The 25,310-nt window shown below is 46.6% G+C and overlaps 1 protein-coding gene across 3 annotated transcripts in view; it reads left to right on the forward strand.

The window, feature by feature from the left end:
* Positions 1 to 25,310, forward strand: part of ZBTB24 (zinc finger and BTB domain containing 24) — a 65,749-nt gene that overhangs the window by 36,525 nt on the left and 3,914 nt on the right. For all 3 annotated transcript variants that reach the window (XM_029595290.1, XM_029595291.1, XM_029595292.1), the window contains exons 5-7: positions 77 to 160; positions 8,896 to 8,979; positions 11,987 to 12,068. In XM_029595290.1, coding sequence (XP_029451150.1) covers positions 77 to 160; positions 8,896 to 8,979; positions 11,987 to 12,068 — 250 coding nt within the window. The remainder of the gene's footprint in view (positions 1 to 76; positions 161 to 8,895; positions 8,980 to 11,986; positions 12,069 to 25,310) is intronic.

Raw genomic sequence — 25,310 nt, forward strand, 5'->3', positions numbered from 1 at the left:
CACGGTGACCCCCTCTGGGGCCGTGGCTGCCCCTGTGTGCCTGATTCTGCACCAGCAAAACTGCTTTCTCTTGCAGGGAAGAAGGCTTTCACGTGTGACAAGTGCGGGAAAATTTTCAGCCAGAGGCGACAACTGAAGAGCCACTACCGAGTGCACACAGGTACAACTCTTTTGAGCTCAGCTCCCTTTCTCTGCTTTACAAGGTGCCCCCTTCTGTAAAAGGGTTTAACCACCAAAACAGAGTGGGAAAAATTAGTTTGAGAACAAAACTCATGGTATTTGCTAAGCTTTGCCAATCTCAATTATCAATAAGGAAAGAGGAGGAGGAGGAGTGGGGGAAGAGTCGGGGTTCAAATCCCACTTCTCCCACTCGTCTACCTTTTTTTGGACAGGAGGGTGGGGAAAGAGATCACCAGCCCAGCCCTCTGTTCTTATTCGGACTGGAAGGAGGAAGACTTAGCTGGTTAGTACAAAATTTTCAGCATTGTTTAGCTGGCGAACCCCAGCCACACTAAATCTAACCAGTCAAATTTCAACTGGCTAGATTTAGCTGAATAATTCAGCTAAAAACCCAGCTAGTTCAGTTCGGCTGAATATTTGGTTAAAAATGACAAGCTAATATTAGCCGTTGATCTTACCTGCTCAGCGGATTTGTGAATATCTTGCTCTGAAGATTTAATTACTCGCCTTAGTATCATTATTTCTGTTTCGCAGCATTGCACATGTTGGCAGTACTATGGGGGCGATGTAATAAGACCCGCGGCAAAACAGGCGCGGGTTTTGATCACCGGGCGCGGCTAAAGCCTCTAACCCTACTTCTCTCTCTTCCCGCCTCCCAAGCATGGGTTTATCCTAACACCTTCTCTCTTGCTCTCCCAATACTAACCCCCCTTCCCATTAATACCTCCACTAACCCCTCTCCGACCCCCTCTTCTTATTTCCATCCTCCTGCCACCTCCCAAAACAATGTGGAAACCTCCAGTTCCTATCTGAGCCTAGGGACTGCCACCCCCGTGATAAGGCACGTTAGCGGCAACCTGGTTCTGAGCTTGGCAGAGGCATACTATAGGTGTGCCTGCCAAAATAGCCTGGCAACCCCCAAAGACCACCCACACCAAGAACAACATCCAACGCAGATATAGAACATTAAAAAAAAATTCAAAAAATATAAACTTTTATTATCATAACAGTAAACAGTATTTAGAAGAACACATTTCCAGAACTTTCTGGATCAGTCCAGCAGGGAATGGTGCTGGTCAACAAAATAGTCAGTGATGACCTTTTGTCTAATTTCATTCCCCCTTGCTGTGTTGTCAATCTCTGGAGCTGGAGCGCACACCTCTGGCTGTATTTCCAGGTCCGGATTCAGTTCATGCTCGATGCCGTTATGAAGGACTCCGTTATGGAGCATACAGCATGCTACCACAATATCAGCAACTTTTTCCGGTGAATATTGTAGAGCCCCTCCTGAGTGGTCCAGACACCTGAATCTACTTTTAAGAAGGCCAGGTGTGCGTTCTATTACACCCCTTGTTTCACATGTGCCTCTTGATATTTTATTTCTGCAGCAGTACGAAGCAATGGCATCAGCAGCCACGACCTACATCCATAGCCATCATCACCTGTAGAACAAAAAAAATTAATATCTTTTCTAAAACAAAATGATTACTCGGTTATCTTCCATCTTTACCCACCCCTGCAAAATAGCCACTGAAACATTTTATCATGCAAACTGGCCACCCCATAAACCCTTACTATTTTGCCTTAGATGGACATCACTGCATGCTGCCGCGTGGCGAATTATTAGGCGTGAAAGCACCTATGTAGCATTCAATATGTACAATAATGATATAACTAAATCTGACTGCATGCATATTAGTACACTCTGTCAGATACGTGTTTGCTCTGGTAACTATTATCTGTTTAAACATGTTAGTTTGAAACTCACAGGGTATAAAGTTGTTATCTTTCTCATGCATGTGCACTAAAATGCAAAGCAAAAGTAACACATATGAACTTGCAGGTAGATAACCAATTTCAGATGGCAGGCATGTAACAGAACATATTAACTAGACTTTTATTCCCTCCTCTACCCACTTGCTTCTGACTTTACCTGCACAACCCCATCCCCACATAGCAAATAATTAAAAAGAAGTCAGTTTTTTTATATCTTACCAAGAAACCAGCCTTCACCATATTTCCCTTCAGAAAATTGCTGTGCCAGGATGAAAGAATCATGGCTGCTACCAGGGAATTTTGCCTCTATGCTTTGCACAGGAAAATGCGCATACAGGCACACACAAACCCGTGGCAGCTTCAGTGCACCTTATTACATCGGCCCCTTTATATGTTACAAACATTAACACATCATCTGTTACTGCTTGTTCCCTGTATGTGCTCAGATCAGTCCAGACTCCTGGGTTTTGCCTCCCTGCCAGCAGATGGAGACAGAAAATTTCACTGACACTATACATAACCCAGTGTGCATCCTCTACCAGCAGATGGAGGCAGAGAACCCAAGACTTTGAGGCACTGCTACGTAACCGAGAGTGCCACCTGCAGTCCCTCAGTATGTCTGTCTCCAGCAGATGGTAGTGGTGCAAATCTGCAGTCTGGAGTTTAAAAAAGAAAAGGAATATATTAGAAAACAATTTAGAAAAAGAAGAAGAGACGCTCCCTAAGGTGTTAGGTTGCTTTGTGGGCCATTCCTCAGGTTGAGCCGGGCAAGCAGGGGATTGGTGATTCCCAGGGCAGCTTGACCCGCAGCGGTTCCAGGGGTCTGACAGCCAGGGATCCTGGCATCCTTTGATTCCTGAAGGCTTCTTCCCACAAGAGTGACCAGCAGCAGGGAACTATCCTGGTTTTTTTGTCCTGTTGGTTCTCTTTCTGTGCCAGTTGCTATTTCTTTAAGAGTTTAGAATAAAAATAGAAAGAGAAAGTTTGCAGCAGAATTCAGGCCATTCCTCGCAGCACAGGACAGGCCCAGGCTGGGAAAGAAGCGATTCGGAGGTGTGGAGTAGCGGCTGGCTGCTCAGGGAGCGGAATCCTGGGCTGGTCCATGTCCCCCCTCTCATTGTCCGTGCACCACAACTGCGTGATTTTTTTCACGTCGTTTGAGCAGGCCCAGCCAAGTGTAGTCAAAATGGTGCTGGTAGCAGGGTCCCAGTAAGAAAGTGTACCACTCTTGTGGTTTGCTCTGGGGGCAGCTTAATTCAACAGCGTTATGCTGCGATTGTGCCTCTGGGGGGATTGAACCCGGGCAAAGGTCCACACGGTTTCAGGGTCCGGTGTCAGACTCTGGAGGGTGTCTGGAGGGCCTATCAAGCAGGAGGAAAACGTCAGCCTGGAGGAAGGCTGACCTGGAGCTCAGGGATTCCTCTCCCCTGTTGTCACAGGTGCTTTCATCGGGACAGGAGATGGGGGAGGGAGATCAGGTGGCTAACCCTGGGTCAAATGAGAAGGAGGATGAAGTGGGATTTTCCACAGATTTTGTCCTTCTTATGCACAAAGGATTTCTAGTCAAGAAGAGTGCAGGGGCTAAGCAGTCTGCAAGCCATCAGGCTGACCCCACTGCGAAGGTACCAAGGACCTCTTCAGCCGAGAGGTCAGGAGACCTTCTCTGTTGCTTGGGCCTGGACCACCTTGGAAGGGCTGGCGGTTCAGATGACTTGGACCTGGATGACCTGGAGGATGACCCTGGGGTCGCTATTGGGGTGGATCCTGAGGACCCAGCAGATCCCGTGGTGAATGTCAACCAGTGCGTAGATAAGGACATGGCACATCCAGAGACAGTTCTGGTAGATGAAGGGAATGACCCCCGTATGGTTTGGCTGTTCTGTAAGGAGAAGTTGAAGTCACTTATTCCCCATATCCTGAAAGAGCTGGGTATTAAATTGGTCGAGGAAGAGTCGGATAATGAAGGGGTGGATCCTTCGGGGTCCTCCAAAAACTTTCCCGCTCCCGCAGAAATTCAAGAAACTGGTAATCCAGAAATGAGATTTCCCAGAGGCAGACTTGAAGGTGGCCAGGGCTATGGCGAAGTTGTATCCTCTAATGGAGGACGTTCTTCAGATGTTGGAGTTGACCAACATGGATGCTTCGGTTTCGGTGGTCACCAAGAAGACTACTATCCCAGAGGTGTGGTCAATGGCATTAAATGACATGCAGGACCTAATGCGGATTTTCGAAGTCTCAGCTGTGAGGCTGCGAGCTGCGATCTGTAGTAGCTTCACGCAGAGGTCGTTTTTGCACTTGGTCCAGAAGTCTCAGGAGAAGTCCTCAGCCGACACTGGTTCTGATAGCCAGGCAACCCAGGTGGAGGCTGGGATTGCTTGTGGCGGATGCTCTTTATGACATGATCCGAACTTCGCCAGGAATATGGTCACGGCAGTCGCGGCACGCCGTTTGTTGTAATTGCGAAATTGGTTGGCTGACATAGTCCAAGTCTCAGCTCTGTAATCTTCCCTTCAAGGGAAAATTGTTGTTCGGAGAGGATCTGGAACAATTAATTAAGGTGCTGGGAGAGTCGAAGGGTCATAAGCTGCCGTAGGACAAGAAGACTGCCCAGAAGACCTTTCCACCTCTTTCCCGCTTTTGAGAAGGACGACTATTTCATTCCCTGAAGGCTGGTGCATCGGTGGTGGGGCAGAAACAGGGATCCGGACAGCAGCAGTCCTTTCGAAGTGCCCGTAGAACTCCCAGAGAGCGTTCCAGCAAGGGGGGCCAGTGGCAGTAAGGCTTCTCAATGAAGCTAGTGAGGTCCACTCTCTCATTGTGGCAGTTGAGGGCCATCTATCATTGTTTGCGAGGAGCGGACCAAAATTACCTCAGATCAATGGGTTCTGGCGGTAATAAAGGATGGCTATGTGTTATAATTTTCTCGCCTCATCAGGGATGCATTCGTGATATCTCACCGCGGGGCGAGAAGAAGGCAATAAGCAATTTGAGCTACATTGGGGTGCCTTCAGGAGCTGGGCGCGATAGTTCTGGTTCTGACGATGGAACAAGGTTGCGGAAGGTACTAGATATATTTTGTCATTCCAAAGAAGGAGGGGTCTTTTGTCCCATTCTTGATCTGCAGAAAGTAAATGTATCGCTGTGTGTTCCCCGTTTCCATATGGAAATGTTGTGGATGGTCATGGTGGTGGTTCAACAAGGAGAATTTCTGGTGTCTCTAGACTTGACAGAAGCCTAGATCCACATTCCCATCAGGACGGAGCATCAAAGATTCCTACATTTTGTGGTCCTGGGGCAATGTTTCCATTTTTGTGCCTTCCCATTTGGTTTGGCGATGGCACCACACACATTTACGAAGATGATGGTGGTGATGGCTGCGGCTCTCTGCAGGGAGGGGATGCTGGTTCATCCTTATCTGGATGACTGGATGGTTCGAGGAAAATCGGAAGAAGAATGTTGACAGTCGGTTCTGAGGGTGCTGGATCTGTTGGACTGGGTGATCACTTGGGCAAAGAGTAACCTGTGCCCTACCCAGACACTGGAATACTTGGGGGCGAGATTCGATACTTGCATCGGCAAAGTTTTTATCTTCTCCGAGAGTATTCAGAAGTTGCAAGCTCAGGTAGAATGGTTGCTGCGGATTTCAATCCCCAGGTGCTGGGGTCGATGGCATCTTCCTTGGATTTGGTGCCTTTGCCCACAGGCGCATTCTGCAGGGAGCACTGCTATCATGATGGGATCCATTATCGGAGGAATTTCATCAACTGTTTCTGTTGCTGAGGGTCTCCAGGTCCAGTCTCTAATGGTGGCTGTGTCGGCCCAGTTTGGAAAAGGGGGTGGATCAGGAGGTTCCAAAATGGGTGGTGGTGACCACGGATGCCAGCCTCAAGGGTTTGGAAGTGGTCTGTCAGGGACAGTTGGCTCAAGGTCTGTGGTCACCAGCAGAAGCAGCATGGTCGGTCTATAGTTTGGAAACGAGGGCAGTGAACAAAATGGTGGAGTTCCTTCCGCTGGTCCAGGGTCAGATGGTCAGAATGTTCTTAGACATTGCCACTACAGTGGCATATATCAATCGGCAGGGGAGAACGAAAAGTAGCTCAGTGGCCCAGGAAGTTCAGGAACGTTTTGTCTGGGCGGAGCTACATTTGAAGGGGATAACCACTTCTCATGTGTCGGGAGTGAACAATGTGCAGGCGGACTATCTCAGCCGGCTACAACTGGATGCGGAAAAATGGGAGTTATCGATGGAAGCTTTTGGTCTTATCCGCTCATGTTTGGGTAGTCCAGGCCTGAATAATTCAGCTAAAAACCCTACCTCTGCAGGGGGCTCTTCTCTCCAGCTAGAATCCGTTATTGGAAGAGTTTCATCTTCCGTTAGAAGGAGAAGCCAGGGTCAGTCTTTCGTGGTGGCTTACTTGCACCAATCTCGAGCATGGTGCGGAACTGAAGGTTCCAAATTGGGTAATAATCACCATTGATGCAAGCCTCTTCAAATAGAGGGTGGTGTGTCAAGATCAATCGGCACAGAGCCAGTGGTCAAAAAAGGAGGCTTCATGGTCTATCAGTTGGTTAGAGACAGGAGCAGTGCGCTTGCGTTGCTTGCCTGTTTGCCATGGTTACACGTCCAACCAGTACAGATCCTATCAGACAATGTGACAGAGGTGGCCTACATCAATCATCAAGGCGGAACCAAGAATCAGCTGGTGGCCTGAGAAGCCCAGTGGTTGATTATCTGGGCAGAGCAGCACTTAGAGCAGCTGGCGGGATCTCACATCGGTGGGGTGGACAATGTTCAGGCACATTTTCTATGAGAGATAGTTAGAACCTGTGGAATGGGAGCTGTTGGAGGCAGTGATGTGTCTCATTCACAGAAGATGGAGGTATCCCCATATGGACTTAATGGTACCCAAGGGCACACCAAGGCATCCCGGTTTTACAGCCACCGAAGAGAACACAATACGGAAGGAATTGATGCTATGTTTCTGCTGTGGACTCAAGAGATTTTTCTTTATCTTCACTCCGTGGCCTCTGGTGGACAAGTGATTATGGTGGATAGAATAACATCTGGGCATGGCCACTTCGATCATGGTTCCCAGATCTGAACAACATGGCCATAGACTTTCCACCAAGGTTTGGTCATCGGTCGACTCTTCTCCATCAGGACTCAATATTTTGCAGTCAGGCGACTCACTTCTGTCTTGCAGCTTCGCTTCTGAGAGGAGTCTGAGACAGATGGGATATTCCGAAGCAGTTATTTCCACCTTATTGCAGGCTAGGCAACCTTCTACATCCTTGATATATGTTTGAATTTGGAGGGTCTTCGAGTTCTGTCTGCTGTTGGAGTGTAGACTATTCAGGCTATGGTGTTGTAGAAAAGCCAAAATATACAGGAAGTTTCTGGTCAAGGAACTGGCTTTTACCTCTCTTAGAGTCCAGGATTGTCTCCAGGGTAAGATGCAAGGACATCCGGATGTTATACAATTCTTTCGGGGAGCTAAGAACTTGCATCCTCAGGTGCAGAACATTTGTCCGTTTTGGAATCTGAATCTAGTCCTTAGAGGATTGTGTGAGGCTGTATTTGAGCCACTAAAGAGGGCTATGTTTAAGGACCTGACTCTTAAAGTGGTTTTTTTGGTGACTATTTGTTCAGCTATGAGAACTTTGGTGCTCTAGGCACTGTCGTGTCAGGATCTCTTCCTACAGATTTTGGATTCGGGGATATCTTTATGCATTGTGCCTTTTTTTCTGTCTAAGGTCATCTCAGGGTTCCGTCCTCCAGCTTTTCCAGATTTGGATTCCTCTACACCTCATGTGGGGGAGGTTAGTTAGGCTCCTAGATGGGAGGAATGCATTATTGAGGTATCTAAAGGTAATGATTTCTGTAGATCGGATCACCTCTTTGTACTGTAGAGTGGACCAAAGAAGGGGAGGGAGGTAAGGCATCAAAGGCTACAATTGTGCGGTGGCTGAAGGAAGCGATCGAGTTGGCTTATGTTTCTAAAGGGCACCCTTGACCTCCTGGGCTGAGTCACAACAGGTGTCTCCTGTTGCAGGGTGGTTACTGGTAAGTCGTACATTTTTGCTAGGCATTATAGCTTGGATTTCAGTGCTCTAGTTTCCATGTGCTTTAGTGAGAGTGCTCTACAAGTGGAACTCTCCAGGTCCCACCCGAGTTAAGGGGAGCTTAGGTACATCCCAGGAGTCTGGACTGATCCGGGAACGTACACGGAAAGGAAAATTGGTTCTTACCTGCTTATTTTCATTCCTGTGGTACCACAGATGAGTCCAGAGAACCGCCCATTTACTGGGGGGGGGAGAGAGAGAGTCCGCCACTGGTACCATTGATTTGTATATGGTGCAGGGTTGTTTGAGGTTTTCAATGCTGATTGCTTATGTTAAATTTAGGAAATTAGTTCTCTTTGACTTTTTGGGCTACTTCACCATTTTCAGGTCAACTGAAGAAATGAGTTCCCCCTCCAGAAACATTCTTTTCCTGCTCCTGTATGCCTCGTTGAAATGTTTGTCCCAGCAAATACGTGCATTATGGCATAGAAGAACTGGTTTCAGAGGTTCACTGCTATGTGACAGTTCCAGAAATTGACTGAAAGCACCCGAGCCAAGCAAGCTCCACACTTGGAGGGGAGGGTGATGCTTAGAAATTTATAGTTGTTGCTGTCATCTTGGCTTGGGTACAGGTCAGTACTGAAGGACCGCAGGTGGCAATCTGTTATGTACATTGTCAGTGAAACTTTCTCCATCTGCTGGAAGGGAGGCAAAACCCATGAGTCTGGACTGATCTGTGGTACTACAGGAATGAAAATTAGCAGGTAAGAACCAATTTTCCTTTACAGTACTAACCAGCAAACACTTTTTTCTTCTTTCTGAGATGTATTGACCTACTAACAGCTTTTACCATTTTTTTTTTTAATTTATCACCAGGTCATTTACTGCCAGAATGTAACCAGTGTCATCGCAAATTCATGGATACGGCCCAGTTAAAAAAGCACATGCGATCTCACACAGGTAAAAGTAGCGACAGCTGTCATGAGATGGGCTGGAGGCTGGGGTTTGGAAGGACTTTGTTCAGTACGGGAGTATGTGTCTAGCCAGTAAGTACAGGCCAGTGTTTGTTTTCTGTAAATCTCTGTGACTTACCTGTAACCTCTACCTTGAGATGAGCCAGGGTGAGATGCATCTATTGCTGGGTCCTTAGTTGAATAGGAGACTGAGACTTTTCTGCTGGTAAAACTCCCTATCCTCCATGCTTAGCCCCACGGGCCTGTAAGTTTCTTTGCAGGTTTTACTCTCTTTTTAGTAGGACCAAATTAAGAACTAAACAATAATATTGCACATGAGCTTTCCCGACCACACAGATCCCTTCTTCAGAGGCCTTTTTTAAGGTGATTTACAACGCAGCTCGATAATTCTCTGGGTAAGCCGCTGCGGCTCACAATAAAGGGCTGCTTGCAGCTCCATCCTGTAAGGTGTCCCTTGGCGTCCTGCTGAGCACGACTGGATGCCGGCCTTGCAGTTAGACCTGAGCTCAATTTAGGATTATGTACGGATAAGAAGTTGCCATACTGGGTCAGACTGAGGGTCCATCAAGCCCAGCATCCTGTTTTCAACAGAGGCCAAACCAGGCCACAAGTACCTGGCAAGTACCCAAACATTAAATATATCCCACGCTACTGACGCCAGTAATAGCAGAGGCCATTCTCTAAGACAACTTGATTAATAGCAGTTAATGGACTTCTCCTCCAAGAACTTATCCAAACCTTTTTTAAACCCAGCTACACTAACTGCACTAACCACATCCTCTGGCAACAAATTCCAGAGCGTAATTGTGCGTTGAGTGAAAAAGAATTTTCTCCGATTAGTATTTAATGTCCTAACCTCTGCGAATGATGGGTGTCTAGGTATGTGGCAGAAAGGAGGGTTGGTTTTGGCATGCTTCTGCCAGGGAGTCAGCTTCCACTAGGTATCCCTGTCGCGTGACAGAAATAAAAGCAATTTACAAACTAACAATCAGATCCCTCCTTTGTTTATAGGTCAACTGAAGAAATGAGTTCCCCCTCCAGAAACGTTCTTTTCCTGCTCCTGTATGCCTCGTTGAAATGTTTGTCCCAGCAATACGTGCATTCTGCCATAGAAGAACTAGTTTTCAGAGGTTCACTGCTATGAGACCGTTCCAGAGATTGACCGAAAGCACCCGAGCCAAGCAAGCTCCACACTACCAGGGTCACCGAACACTTCCAGGGTCTCTTGGTACACTAAGGCAGTATTTGGAGGCTCGGGGTGGTATTATGAGTACAAGAAGAATGACCTAGCATTAACAACAGGAAACGGAAGGGCTGGCCTAGTAACTCGGGGTCAAGTGCTGTATCCTGCCGTTCAGTTTGCTGGGTCAGGTTTCCACTGCCAAGGCCAGCTTGGGGTTAGAGATGCTGTGGAGACTGTGTTCACAGCTCCCAAGAGAGGGCATCCCAGCAGTTACCCAATAACCAGACTAAAGGAGTAATTTTCAAAAGAATTTACACATGTAAATGCACTGTACCCTTGTAAGAGAGTTTTTGCTTGTAAGTGCCCTTTAAGTACATAAATGAGCTTTTGAAAATTACTACAATAGTCTGTTACATTTACACACTTAACTCTTTTGGAAATAACCTCCTGGATCCATGTTTGCTGAGCTCAGGAGGGAGCAAAGCATTGTTGCTGCAATGCATAGGATGAGTGGGGATGAGGAGACAAAAATAAGGAACAAACATTGGATAGTTGTGAATGAAAGCTGAAAGTGCCATAGGCCAGTAGAAACTGGTTCTGATGGAACTGGAAGACCAAAAAAGCAGGAGAAAACTGCTGTTAAAAATCGAGCAGGCTACCTCTCAGAGTAGTACACTACTAAAGATCTCTTCAGCAATATAAGGTGCCTGCAGCATTGCACAGACAGATGAGACAGTCCCTGTTCCATGGAACTTACAATGCACTGTAGACATAGAGTAGAAAAGTAAGTGTTTGGGGAGAGGCACAGATAAGATCGAAAGTCTGAAAGATGGTGGAATTTTAATTGTGTAAATCTGCAAAATGTTGAATCTATGCCCCCCTAATTCATCTGTACAAGAAAAGCAGGAAGTGGTGTGGGAGAGAACATAAATAGTACAGATGAGTTTTGTGTAGATATCAGAAGACACCTGAAACAGAAGGTTTGTCAAACTTACGGTAGCTCATTCCAGAGTCAAATCATCTTTTTCTTTCTTACGTATAAAGCAGGTAACTTAGTTCCAAGCTGAAGCTCCAGTGACTGCACAGATTTATGCCAAGAAAAGTGGCACCAGTATGTTTTTAAAACTAGCAAAACTTAAGGATGGCTGCAGCCACCATGAAAACATTCTTCACTAAGTAGTACAGACTAGATTTTTTTTTTCAAAGGCTGCCTCAATTGCTCTGAAAAAGCTCTTCTGGCTCAGCAGTCGAGGATCAGTCTCTAGCAGGAATGCATGGGAATGAAGATCAATAAAGCAAAAAAAAAATAAAAATATATATATATATATATATGTGTGTGTGTGCGCGTGTATGTATCTGTGCGTGTATGTATCTGTGTGTGTGTATGTATATATATATGTGTATGTGTGCGTGTGTGTGTGTGTATGTGTGTATATATATGTGTGTGTGTATGTATAGCATAGTGTACTTTCAGGAGTTTTGCTTCCTTCGTTAGCAGGCATGCACAGTTTGCATTGTTGCTGAGTGCTAACACTTGTTGAGTTCCATAAGATTGTTGGAGGAGTCCATGCAGGTGCTTGGGTTCAGCCGCCAGCACTATGTGTGACTAAGACAAAGCGTTACCGCTCTGATTCAGTACTGGATAAAGAGTGCATGGCATGGGCCATGATCTGGCTCCAGTCCAGGAACCTGCCACTACCAGCATTAGCTAAGCCAGCTCTTCCTGCTGCTGTCCAACAGGAGGGAATTCAGGGGGTTTCGCTTCTGACTGTCTGTCTGAAAACTAAATGCGGAAATGTTTGTGTTGTAGGCGAAAGGCCGTTTACCTGTGAAGTGTGTGGGAAGTCTTTCACAGCAAAGAGTTCTCTTCAGACGCACATTAGAATTCACAGGTAGAGTATGAGAGGGCATCTGAACAGCACAGCTCTTTCTGCCACACTCCTGCATGTGTTCGTCGCGACAGAGGCATGTGGAACACGTGTAAGGGCCGTAACTCTGTAAATGTGAACAAAGGAGTGAGCATTTTGTATGAAATATGTTCTCTCTAAAAGAACTTGAATGTTGGTAAGTGTAAGCTTTGCCTTGTGAAGAGCAATGGAAGAGTGTCCTTCTAAGTGAAGGTTTGGATGTACATAAACAGTTTCCAGGATGTAACAGTGCTGGCTGTGTTTGAGGGCCTTCCTGATAGAGAAGGGGCAATGCTGCACAAAGGCTTGTGGGAGGTTTTGGGTTTGACTTCCACGCTTTAGGCTGGCAGGGATACTGTCCTGTGCTATTTAGCATATCCATGACTGAAGTGACCACATTTGCAGCAGATTGTGAGGAATTGCAGAAGGACCTTGCGAGACTGGGAGAAGGGGCATCTAAATGGCAGATGCATTTTAATGTGTGCAAGGGCATAGTTACGCATGTAGGGAAAAATATTCCCAGCTTAAAAGGTACACGATGCTGGGTTCTGTGTTAGGAGTCAGCACCCAGGAAAAGGACTTCAGAGTTCTTGTGGACAGTACCTTGAAATCTTCAGCTCAGTGGGCGGCAGCAGTCAAAAAGGTAAATAGAATGTTAGGAATTATTTGGAAAGGAATAGAGAGGACAAAACTGAGAATATAATAATGCCCTTGTATAGATCCATGGTGCGACTGTACCCGGAGTACTGTGTGCAGTTCTGGTCGCCCCAGCTCAAAAAAGACATAGCGGGTATGGAAAAGGTACAGAGAAGGTTAACAAAAATGATAATGGGGATGGAAAAGCTCCCTTATGGAGAGAGGCTAAACATCAGGGCTCTTTGGCTTGAAAAAGAAGCGACTGAGAGGAGATATGATTGAAACTTATAAAATCATGAGTGGGGTGGAATGGGTAAATATGGAAAGTGGATTACGATAAATTTAAAGTAGGTTACGGTAGTATTAGATAACCAGGCGATATTGGTTGAGCATCTCTATAATTAAGGCCAGATTCATAGGTTATTTTGTTGTTGCTATAGAAATAGGAATCCTTCTGTCATTTCTAGCTTGTGGAGCAGGAAGTCTTTATTGGGCATGCTTGGCTAAAAAGCCATGCTTTAGCTTCCTTCCTGAAGAGTGAGGTGGCCGGTCTCCAAGCGTAGGTCTAATGGATGCTTGTTCCAGATCTTTGGAGCATAACAGCTAAAGGCCTGAAGTCTGGTATAGGACAGGCTAGCAGAAGCCACAGCCAGGGTAGAAAGTAGAGCCAGTTCCTCCCTTATGCCCTTGGGAATGGCAAGAGGGATCCTAGGGCCTGTTTGTTCATGCAGCTTATCCCTGGGAATGAGATACAAGAAATAGATCAACTGTTTGGGATCTGCTAGGTACTTGTGACCCAGACTGGCCATCATTGGTGACTGGATGCTGGGCTCGATGGACTTTAGTCTGATTCCGCATGGCATTTTCTTATAGGGTAAACGGGGATGCTGCAGTTGCAATGTTCACAATCCCCATGGAGGGAAGTCCCAGCCATCACATCCCATCACATGTACTGGCCAGTAAGAGAATGCACGCAATACCAAACTTCAGAGAGAACCACGGACTCTGGATCCTGGCCAAGGATTGTTGCTGTCATGCCTAGAAGAAAGGAGAGCGCGTGTAAAAATGAATGAAATCCCAGGCAATTAATGACAAAAAAATCATCTCCCCTGTTCCCTGTATATACCCAGATCAGTCCAGACTCCTGGGTTTTGCCTCCCTGCCAACAGATGGAGACAGAAAAAGTTTCACTGACATTGTACATAACCCAGTATGCCATCTGCAGTCCCTCGGTATTTCTCTGTCTCCAGCAGATGGTGGATGGTGTTACAACCTGCAATCTGGAGTATAAAAAAAAAAGAAAGAAAGATCTCCAGTTCCTCTCAGGAGATTAAGTCCTGGTGGGGCCATCTCCCCTGGTTTGAGGCGGACGAGCTGGGGCTTGGTGACCCTTGACGGCAGCTCACTCCAAGATTCTGTGGAGTGTACATCTGGTGGCCCAGATCCCTCATCCCTCATAAGGCAATGTTGATTCTGCTGGCAGCTCTGCATTTTGGGTCCCGTCTGAGCAGGGAAGTATTGAATTTCTGTTCCCTGTACGTACCCGGATCAGTCCAGACTCCTGGGTTTTGCCACCCCTCTAGCAGATGGAGACAGATGTTTTTAAAACAAACTCCGCCTATAACTAGGCTGGTGCCCTACAGTCCGGCAGCATTCATCTGCCTCCAGCAGATGGTGGGGGTGCAAAACCTACAGTCTGGTCTGTGAGAATAGTTTTTCTTAGGAAAGTTAGTCAGAGTTAGGGGATCTTTGTATTTTTTCTGATTTCCTTAACTTTGCTAGTTTAAAAAAAAAAAAAGAAGCTTAGGTTTGCTAAGTAGGAACAGTGTGGTCAGCCTTCCAAGGGGTCGGTAGGTCCTGAGAGGGCCATCCCCTGCTGGTATTGAGGCAGCTGCAAGCCAGGGTTGAGGACCCTCATATTCTTCTTTGGCAGCTCAGGTGCAATACCGGGGAGCCCGGCTCACTCCACCCTGTGGGATCAGCACCTTGGACCACTGCCGGGCAGCCATGGGGGGAGGGGTTGCTACCACCTCCTCTTTCTCCTCAGCGGAGGTTTCCTGCTGATAAGGGAGCCTTTGCAGCCTGATTCCCCTGCTATGGAGGATGACCCTGAGGGGGGTCTCGGACTCCTCCTCTTCTTCCTCTTCCTCCTTTTTATCTGAGTTTGCCTTATTGCTTCATAAGGTATTTAAAGCAAGGAAGTCAGGCAAGAGGCGCACAGGAGAAAAGGTTGCCACTGGGGCGGCCATGTCTCACGCCAGGAAGCGCGCTAGACCTCGAGGCGAGAAGGGACCGACGCTGCCTAAGCGTCCTCTCCGTACTGGGGTTCCTCAGCCGGATACGGATACTTCTGGTCAGGATACGGACCCAGAGGACCTGGACCCTCAGCCTACACCCCCGCAGGGGGTGGATACGGATCCTGATCTCCAGCCGCAGGGGGGGCGGTAAGAGGCTGTGGAGGGGGATGACCCCAAAGTGGTTCGCCTGTTTCGTAAGGACGAGTTTGGCTCTCTTATTCCTTCTATCCTGGTGGAGCTGGGCATTCAGAGTCCCCCTGAGGAGTCGAAGTTAGGTACTATGGATCCTGTTTTGTTGGGCCTGAGAGGTCCAGCAACCGCCTTTTCCCTTTCATTTTTCAGCTACAGACTAGACTTGTTGTTCCGGGAGTGGGATACCCCGGATCTCGGATTGAAGGTGGGAAAGGCCATGAATAAGCTATATCGTCTGCCAGAGGATGCTTTGGAGATGCTGCGAGTGCCCAAGGTAGATGAGGCGGTGGCCGCTGTTACCAAAAAGACCACGATTCCTGTTACGGGAGTAAGTGCACTCAAGGACCTGCAGGACCGGAAGTTAGAGGTCCAGCTTAAGAGAATTTTTGAGGTCTCCGCCCTGGGGGTCAGGGCAGCAATGAGAGCGGGTCTTCGCTGGGTGCAACAATTGCAAGCCAATGCTGGTCTCTCGGAGGCGGAAGCCGCTCAGGCGGGTTGGCTGGAATCCTCCGTGGCCTACTGTGCAGATGTGATTCACGACTTGTTGTGGACATCAGCAAGATCCATGGTGGTTGAGACACTGGTCGCCGGACGTGTCCTCCAAAGCCCAGCTGGGTTCTATGCCTTTTAAGGAAAAACTGCTGTTTGGAAAGGTCTTGGAGGATATGATTCAATCTTTGGGCGAAAATAAGGTTCATCGGTTGCCAGAGGAAAGGCCTCGGCCTCGGGGTTCCTTCTCTTCCAGAGCCAGATTCAGGGGGAATCGGCGATATCGACCGGCTAAAACGCCTAGCTCTTCCTTTCGGTCAGCGCAACCAAAGCAGTAGGCCTGGTTTCCACCTTTTCGTGGCCGAAGATTCGGCAGAGCAGGGGCGGCCCAGTCTGCTCCTGGGTCCAAATCCTCACAATGAAGGGGTGCCGGCCCATTCCTCAGTGCCGGCTGTAGGGGGCAGACTATCCCTATTTTTCGAGGAATGGGCCAAGATCACTACGGATCAGTCGGTGCTGACTGTGATAAAACAAGACTACGCTTTAGATTTTGCACGGCGCCCTCGGGACTGGTTTCTCGCCTCTCCCTGCGGATTCGCAGCCAAACGTCAAGCGATTCAGGATACTTTACAGCGTCTTCTTCATCTAGAGGCCATCGTCCCCATAGCCATAGGGGCAAGAAGGAAGGGTCGGTATTCCATTTACTTCATAGTCCTAAAGAAGGAGGGAACGTTCCGGCCCATTCTGGACCTAAAGAGTGTAAACAGGTGCCTCAGAGTACCAAGGTTTTGCATGGAAACTCTTCAGTCTGTCATTGCCTCGGTAAGAAAGGGGAAGTTCTTGGCATCCCTAGATCTCACGGAGGCATATCTGCATATCAGCATAAGACTGGCTCACCAGCGGTTTCTTCGCTTTGCAATCCTGGGCCAGCACTTTCAGTTTCAAGCTCTTCCCTTCGGTCTGGCCACTGCACCTTGGACATTCACCAAAGTAATGGTAGTGGTGGCGGCTCAGCTTTGGAGGGAAGGACTTTTAGTGCATCCCTATCTGAACGACTGGTTGATTCGTGCAAAATCGGCCAACCTCGCGCAGGTGGCAGTTCACAAGGTACTCCAGCTCCTGCAGTCATTGAGCTGGGTGATCAATCTCTCCAAGAGCAGGCTCATGCCCTCGCAGACCCTGGAATATTTGGGGGCACTATTCGACATGCAGCAAGGCAAAGTATTTCTCACTGCAGACCGTATTTTCAAGCTACAAGCTCAAGTCCGAGGATTCTTGCTCAAGCGACCTCCCAGAGTTCGGAATTACTTGCAGGTGCTTGACTCTATGACTTCCACCTTGGAACTGGTATCTTGGGCTTTTGCTCATATGCGGCCCTTACAATCTGCATTGCTCTCCCGTTGGAATCCAGTCTCAGAGCTATTTCACCTTCCTCTTCCCCTTCCGGATGCAGTGCGGGCCAGTCTCGATTGGTGGCTGGTTGTGGACAGTCTCTCTCGTGGAGTTCCCCTGTAAGTTCCAGACTGGACAGTGGTTACAACGGATGCCAGCCTCTCCGGTTGGGGGGCAGTTTGCAGGGGAAAGTCGGTTCAGGGATGCTGGTCTGCCGAGGAGTCCCGATGGTTGATCAACCGGTTAGAGACTCAGGCAGTATGATTAGCTCTGCAGGCGTTTTGTCCTCTCATCCAGGGGAGGGCAGTCAGAATTCTGTCAGACAATGCGACCATGGTAGCGTATATCAACCGCCAGGGAGGAACCAAGAGTCGACCAGTGGTGATGGAGGCTCGTTAGCTAATCAGCTGGGCAGAACAGCATGTGGTCAGCATCGCAGTATCCTACATAGCCGGCGTGGGCAATGTGCAGGCAGACTTTCTCAGCAGGCACCGCCTTGATCCTGGGGAGTGGGAGTTGGCGGACGCAGCTTTTCAGATCTGCGAGGAATGGGGCATGCCCAGCATGGACCTCATGGCGACATTTCAGAATGCCAAAACCACGCGGTTCTACTGATGGAGCAGAGAGATGGGGGCAGAAGGGGTGGATGCACTCGTGCTTCCCTGACCCACCGGGATCCTGCTGTACATCTTTTCACCTTGGCCGTTGATCGGCAAGGTACTTCGGCGCATAGAGGTAATTCTGATAGCTCCTGTGTAGCCGAGACATCCTTGGTTTGCGGACCTTCTCAACCTGGTGGGACCTCTGTGGTTTCCACATCCTCCAGACCTACTGCATCAAAGTGTTTGGAGGAAGTAGAGCGCTTTTGTCTCACAGCATGGCTTTTGAAAGGCGCCGCTTAAGTTGTAGAGGTTCTTCTCTGGCTGAGGTGGCGACTCTGCTGAACTCGCGAAAGATGTCTACCAACCTAGCGTATGTTAGAGTATGGAGGATTTTTGAGTCGTGGTGTCTAGCACGGGAGGTAGCTCCCACTAGAGCGTCTGTGTCAGATATTCTCGGTTTTCTTTAAAATGGTCTTAGCAAGGGTTTGTCGTGTAGCTCCCTGAGGGTTCAAGTTACAGCGCTTGGCTGTTTACGTGGTACCATTCATGGTGTGGCTTTGGCAGTGCACCTGGATGTGGTTCGTTTGCTCCGGGGCGCCAAGCATTTGCGGCCTCCGGTAAGGCATCCTTGTCCGTCTTGGAATTTGAATTTAGTGCTCAAAGCTCTTGTCTCGGCTCCCTTTGAGCCTTTGAAGAGGGCAACCATGAAGGACCTTACCTTGAAAGTCCTCTTTCTGGTTGCCATTATGTCGGCTCGCAGAGTATTGGAGCTCCAAGCTCTTTCCTGTTGGGAACCGTTCTTGCGGATTTTGGATTCGGAGGTTTCATTACGAATGGTGCCTTCCTTTCTACCGAAAATGGTTTCTGCCTTTCATGTCAACCAATCGGTGGAACTTCCGGCTTTCTCAGACGTAGATCGGTCGGATCTGTTGTCTGGGGATTTGCAGACGCTGGACGTTCACAGAGCATTATTACATTATTTGGAGGTCACCAATGATTTTCGGCTGATGGACCTCCTGTTGGTACTGTGGAGTGGTCTCAAGCATGGTAGGATGGCGTCTAAGACTACCATAGCTCACTGGTTGAAGGAGGCCATTAACTCGGCCTATTTATTGCATGGTAAACCTCTTCCTCTGGGGCTTTGTGCTCACTCTACTCGTTCTCAGGCGGCATCTTGGGCGGAATGTCACTTGGTGTTGCCGCAGGAGATCTGTCGGGCGGCTACATGGAAATCCATCCATATGTTTGTGAGGCATTACCGATTGGATGTACAGGCGCAGGGGTCTGCGGAGTTTGGAGCAGGTGTGCTGTGAGCGGGCCTCTCCAGATCCCACCCCGAGTAGGACAGCTCTGGTACATCCCAGGAGTCTGGACTGATCCGGGTACGAACAGAGAAAGGAAAATTAGTTTCTTAACTGATAATTTTCGTTCCTGTAGTACCACGGATCAGTCCAGAGTCCCGCCCGTAAGACACATGGAAGTTAGGGAGAGTCCACTCGTTCCCTATTTCTTCTGTTGTCAAATCTGCAGAAAACGCTATCCTGTTTTGGATTGTCCTTATTTCAGTGGGTCCACAGGTTCCATTCCTTGAGGGGTTCAGTGACCCAAATGTTTTTTTCCTTTTTTTCTAGTTGAGAGGTTCTTGTACATAGTTCTAGTAGTTCTGAGGTCATACTGCTTTGATATTGAGTAATACTGCCGGACTGTAGGTGGCACCATCCTATGTAAGGCAGAGTTTATTTTAAAAACATCTCTGTCTCCATCTGCTAGAGGGGGGGCAAAAACCAGGAGTCTGGACTGATCCGTGGTACTACAGGAACAAAAATTATCCGGTAAGAAACTAACTTTCCTTTCCAGGGCTAATTACAGCAATGGATGCAGTTTTTAAACTTGTTTTAAAAAAGCAAGCAAGACTGAACGGGAAGCTATGGAATTGTTTTGCCGGTCGCTTGCCAAATTCTAGGACAGCATCAATTTGCTCCTAGAAAAATTGATCATTCAACCCATATTCTGCAATAAGTGGACTACTCTGGATGTTGACCACTGGCACTCTTCTGCCAGCTTTGCCTGAATCATTCCTAGGGGATACATTCATGACAAGAAGAATGTTTGCTGCTCAGTCTTCACATTATCCAGACTTCTACTTCACCTCTCAAGATCAGGACCCAGACTCTCAGGAGGCAAGGAGGAGACTAAGGGGGGTAAGAGGAAACAAAACCACTGCTTTTCAGACCCCACTCCTGAGATAGGATCGACCATAAAAACCTTGACTTCTTGGCGCAGGCCTAACGATTGAATCCCTGCTAATCCTGTTGGTCTCTATTATTTAATCGCTTTGATTTTAAACTGAAATATCGACCAGCAGACAAGAACTAATGCGCTGATGCTATCTCACTCTTTCAAGGAAGAGAACCTTCTGCCCCCCCCCCCTCCCCCGTGCTAAGTCCCTCACCTCTGATTCGAAGCAACTCCAGCAGCATGCTGTTCCAGGAACCCAGGATGGAACTTTCTCTAAGGACGACCTATATAGGTCCCCTAGCTGAGACTTCCTGTGGCGCTGGCTGATGTCACATCCTCCAGGGATATATAAGGAAGTCTCTTGCAACCCGCCAGTGCTTCAGCAACAGCTCTCCTGAATAGCCTGCTGCTCAGTACGTGTTTCTATTTCGTGTCTTATGCCTCTGATTCCGGTTCTGGACCCGACTTCTGATTTCTCACTGCCTGCCTTGACCCTGAACTGTCTTCTTAATTCCTCTTGCCTGCTGCCTTCCCTGACCTTAGACCACCTTCTGGATTCTGCTTATTCGTTGCCTGCCCTGACATGTATTCGGACTCAGAGTCTCTCTTCTGCCATGCGCTGTGAACTGCCTAAGTCCTGCTGACCGCACCAAGGCATCAACCTGCAGGAACAATGGCCAGTACAGGTAAAGCCCTCATTGGTTCCTCCCAGGCTCTTCCACCCATGGTTAAGGTAGCCACACAGGTTCGCTCATGCAGTGCATTCTGCTATCTCTCCACACAGGGGTCTACATCTCCAATACTATTCTAAAAGGGCTCCCAGAGTGGCCAGAGTGCTGACTCCCTAACCCAAGCTGAACAGCCCTAACCGCTTTAGCCTTTTCTCACAGGGGAGCTGTTCCATGCCCCTTATCATTTTGGTCGCCCTCTTCTGTACCTTCTCCAGTGCAACTATATCTTTTTTCAGATGCGGTGACCAGAATTGCACACAGTACTCAAGGCACGGTCTCACCATAGAGAGATACAGAGGCATTATGACATTTTCTGTTTTATTCACCATTCCCTTTCTAATAATTCCTAACATTCTGTTTGCTTTTTTGATTGCTGCAGCACACTGAGCTGATGATTTCAATGTATTATCCACTATGACATCTAGATCTCTTTCCTGGGTGGTAGCTCCTAATATGGAACCTAACATCGTGTTATGATCACTATTGTGCAGAGGCCCTACAACTGTTACCTCTCTCACTAAATCCTGTGCTCCACTAAGCATTAGATCAAAAATAGCTCCCTCTCTCATCTGATCCTGAACCAATTCAGTCATTTATTCCATTCAGGACCTTTACCTCTCTAGGATGTCCTGATGTTACATTTACCCAGTAAAAATTGGGATAATTGAAATCTCCCATTATTACTGCACTACCAAATTGATTAGCTTCCCTGATTTCTCTTAGCATTTCATCATCTGTCTTATCATTTTGGCCAGTTGGAAAGTAGTATACTCCTATCATTATACTCTTACTCAACACACATGGGATTTCTACACATATAGAGTCTACTGTGCATTTATTCTCTTGTATGATCTTTATCCTGTTGGACTCTGTACAACCCAGACATAAAGTGCCACAAGCACACCAAATCGATCCTCCCTATCATTGCAATATAATTTGACACCTGATATAGCATTGTCCCAGTGGTTATCCTCCTTCCACCAGGACTCTGAAATGCCAATTTTATTTATTTATTTATTTATTTAGTGCTTTTATATACCGACATTCTTGATACGGATCAAATCAGATCGGTTTACATGGAACATAGGGACGTAACATTAACATATCCAAGAATAAACGAAAGTTACAATAAAACAGGGGTACTCAAACTGGGAATAAGAGGAGCCAATGGCAGAAGAATTCGGAACTAAACCATATCAATACAACAATATTTACAAATGCGGTATATCTATCTTATTCACTGCTACACAATCTAACTCTCCCATCTTATTTCTTAGACTTCTGGCATTAGCATACAAACATTTTAAAGTGTGTGTTTTGTTTGTATTAACATTCTGCTTTTCAATTGTCAGGGATAATTTGGAATCTTTTAGCTCAGATGATTCTTTACTTATAGGCATTTGGACTACTTTTCTTATTATTGGAACCTCTCTGTTGGGATGCCCTAACTCTAATGCTTCATTAGTATCCTTTGAAGATACCGCCCTCCAAACTATGCACTGCTGAGCGACTGTTGGCTTTCCCCTTTGTTCTAATTTAAAAGCTGCTTTATCTCCTTTTTAAAGATTAGCGCCAGCAGCCTGGCTTCACCCTGGTTAAGGTGGAGCCTATCCCTTCGGAAAAGACTCTCCCTTCCCCAAAAGGTTCCCCAGTTCCTTACAAAATTGAATCTCTTCTTTGCACCATCGTCTCAACCATGTATTGAGACTCCGGAGCTCTGCCTGCCTTTGGGGACCTGCACGTGGAGCAGGGAGAAATTCAGAGAATGCTGCCCTGGAGGTTCTGGTTTTCAGCTTTCTACCTAAGAGCCTAAATTTGACTTCCAGAACCTCCCTCCCACATTTTCCTATGTGGTTGGTGCTCTCATGTACCTTGACAGCAAGCTCCACCCCACACTATCTAAAATTCTATTTAGGTGACACGTGAGGTCCACCACCTTCGCACCAAGTATGCAAGTTACCAGGCGATCCTCACGCCCACCAGCCACCCAACTGTCTACATTCCTAATAATCAAATCACCAACTATGACGTCTGACCTAACCCTTCCCTCCTGGGCAGTAGCCCTGGGAGACACACATCTTCTGTCCTAGAGGACAGTGCACCACTTGGAGAGCATGTTTACAGGATCATTTCCTGCTGCACCAGATTATTGGTCTATGATCATGAGACCTTCCTCCTCCAAGACAGCGCACCAGGGCTGCCAGACTGGAGTTTGGACTTGGCTATTATGTCCCTGAAGATCTAATTTGTATAACTCTCTGTCTGCCTCAACTCCTCCATGTCTGCCACTCCAGAGATTGGACTTGTTTTCTGTTAGACAGTAGCTCTTTGCACTAGGTGCACACATACAACTTCTCACCGGCGGATAAAAGATCATAAATGTGAGACTCAATGTAAAAGACTGGACTGCAGCCTTTATTTAAATTTGTTCAGTTCCTAGTTAAGTTTAGGTTGCTATGGGAGTAGGAAAGCATACAATTAGGGTCCTTTAAATGTTTTTGTGTATTCACTATTTATCTGGTAGTGACCTACAAGGGAATAATTAAATTCTTGATAAGGTGTGGGGAATTTCTGAATTTAAGTTAAAAAGCTGATTAATTTTATTTTTTTAAGCTGTGAGTGTCACCTACCTATAAATGAAAGGATGAGCTAGGGGTGGGTGGGAGGGAAAGACAAACATACAAACTCCTGATTTTGCCTGCCCTCTATCTATTTAATACAGACACACAAACACACTAAATAATATACCCCAATTGTTTACTTCTCCCCAAAACTTTTAAGTTCTAAACATTGCTCCAAGTAGTACTTATCAATTCTTTCCAGCCACTAGCAAGGTAATCCTCTCCTCTCAGTGCTCCCACTGGATTTAACTACTCTGAATAATTTTGTGTCATCTGCATATTTGATCACCTCACTCATCACATCTGTTTCCAGATTATTTATAAATATATTAAAAAGCACCGGTCCAAAAACAGATCCCTGAGGCACTCCACTGTTTACCTTTTTCCACTGTGAAAACAGACCATTGAATCCTATTCTCTGTTTCCTGCCTTTTAACCAGTTTGCAATCCACAAACGTACATTGCCTCCTGTCCTATGACTTTTTAGTTTTCTTAGTAGCCTCTCATAAGGGACTTTGTCGAACGTTTTCTGAAAATCCAAATACACCGCATTTACTGGTTCACCTTAATCCACATATTTATTCACCACTTCACAAAAAATGTAGTAGAATTATTCCACGCATTAAGAAAGGTGGAAGGAAGGCCAAAAGACTGTTGGCATGGTTAAAAGGTAAGATGAAAGAGGCTATGTTAGCCAAAAACCATCCTTCAAAACTTGGAAGATGGATCCATCTGAACCAAATAGGAGAAAGCATTAGCAAGTTAAATGTAAAACATTGATAAAACAGGCTAAGAGAGAATGTGAAAAGAAGTTGACCGTAGAGTCAAAAAGTCATAATAAAAACTTTTTTATATATATATGAAGCAGGAAGTCTGCCAGGGAGACAGTTGGATTGTTAAATGATTGAGGGGGTTAAAGGGACACTTAGGGAAGATATGGCCATCATGGAAAGACTTAATGAATTCTTTGCTTTGATGTTTACTAATGAGGATGTCGGGAAGATACCCATTCCTGAGACTGTTTTTAAGGGAGATGATTCAGATGAATTGAACCAAATCTCAGTGAACCTGGAAGATGTAATAAGGCAAATTGACAAACTGAAGAGTAGCAAATCATCTGGACCAAATGGTATACATCTCATAGTAATGAATGACCTGCAAATTTGCAGACATACTATTAGTAATTTGTAAACTATCTTTAGAATCATCTACAGTACCTGGAGTGGAAGGCTGCCACCATATCGCCAATTTTTAAAAAGGTTTCAGGAGTGATCCAGGAAACTACAGACCAGTGAGCCTGATGTCAGTGCCAGGCAAAATGGTAGAAACTATCATAAAGAACAAAATTACTGAACATATAGATGGTCATAATTTAATGGGACAAAGCCAGTATGGATTTAGCCAAGGGAAGTCTTGCCTCACCAATCTGCTACATTTTTTTGAGGTGTAAATAAACATGTGGAAAAAGGTGAGCCAGTTGATTATAGTACATCTGGATTTCAGAAATCATTTGACAATCTCCCTCATGACAGACTTCTTAGGAAATTAAAAAGTCATGGGATAGGAGGAAAAGTCCTGTTGTGGATTGGGAACTGGTTACAAACAGAATAGGGCTAAATGGCCAATTTTTTTCAATGGTGAAAGTGATTATTGGGGTATCCCCAGGGATCTGTTCTGGGACCACGGTTTTTTAACATATTTATAAATTATATGGAAATGGGAATGATTGAGGTGATGAAATTTGCCGATAACATAAAATTATTGAAAGTTGTTAAATCACAAGAGGATCTTGCAAAACTGGAAGACTGGGCATGCAAATATGGCAAATGAAATTTAATGTGGACAAGTGCAATGAGATGCACTTAGGGAAGAAAAACCCAAATTATAGCTACACAATGCAAGGTTCCACATTAGGAGTCACCATTCAGGAAAAAAGATCTAGGTGTCGTCATTGAAAATCTTCTGCTCAGTGTGCAGCAGCAGCCAAGAAAGCAAATAGAATGCTAGGGATTATTAGGAAAGGAATGAA

The sequence above is a fragment of the Rhinatrema bivittatum genome, chromosome 3, assembly GCF_901001135.1.
Source record: "Rhinatrema bivittatum chromosome 3, aRhiBiv1.1, whole genome shotgun sequence".
Lineage (NCBI taxonomy): Eukaryota > Metazoa > Chordata > Amphibia > Gymnophiona > Rhinatrematidae > Rhinatrema > Rhinatrema bivittatum.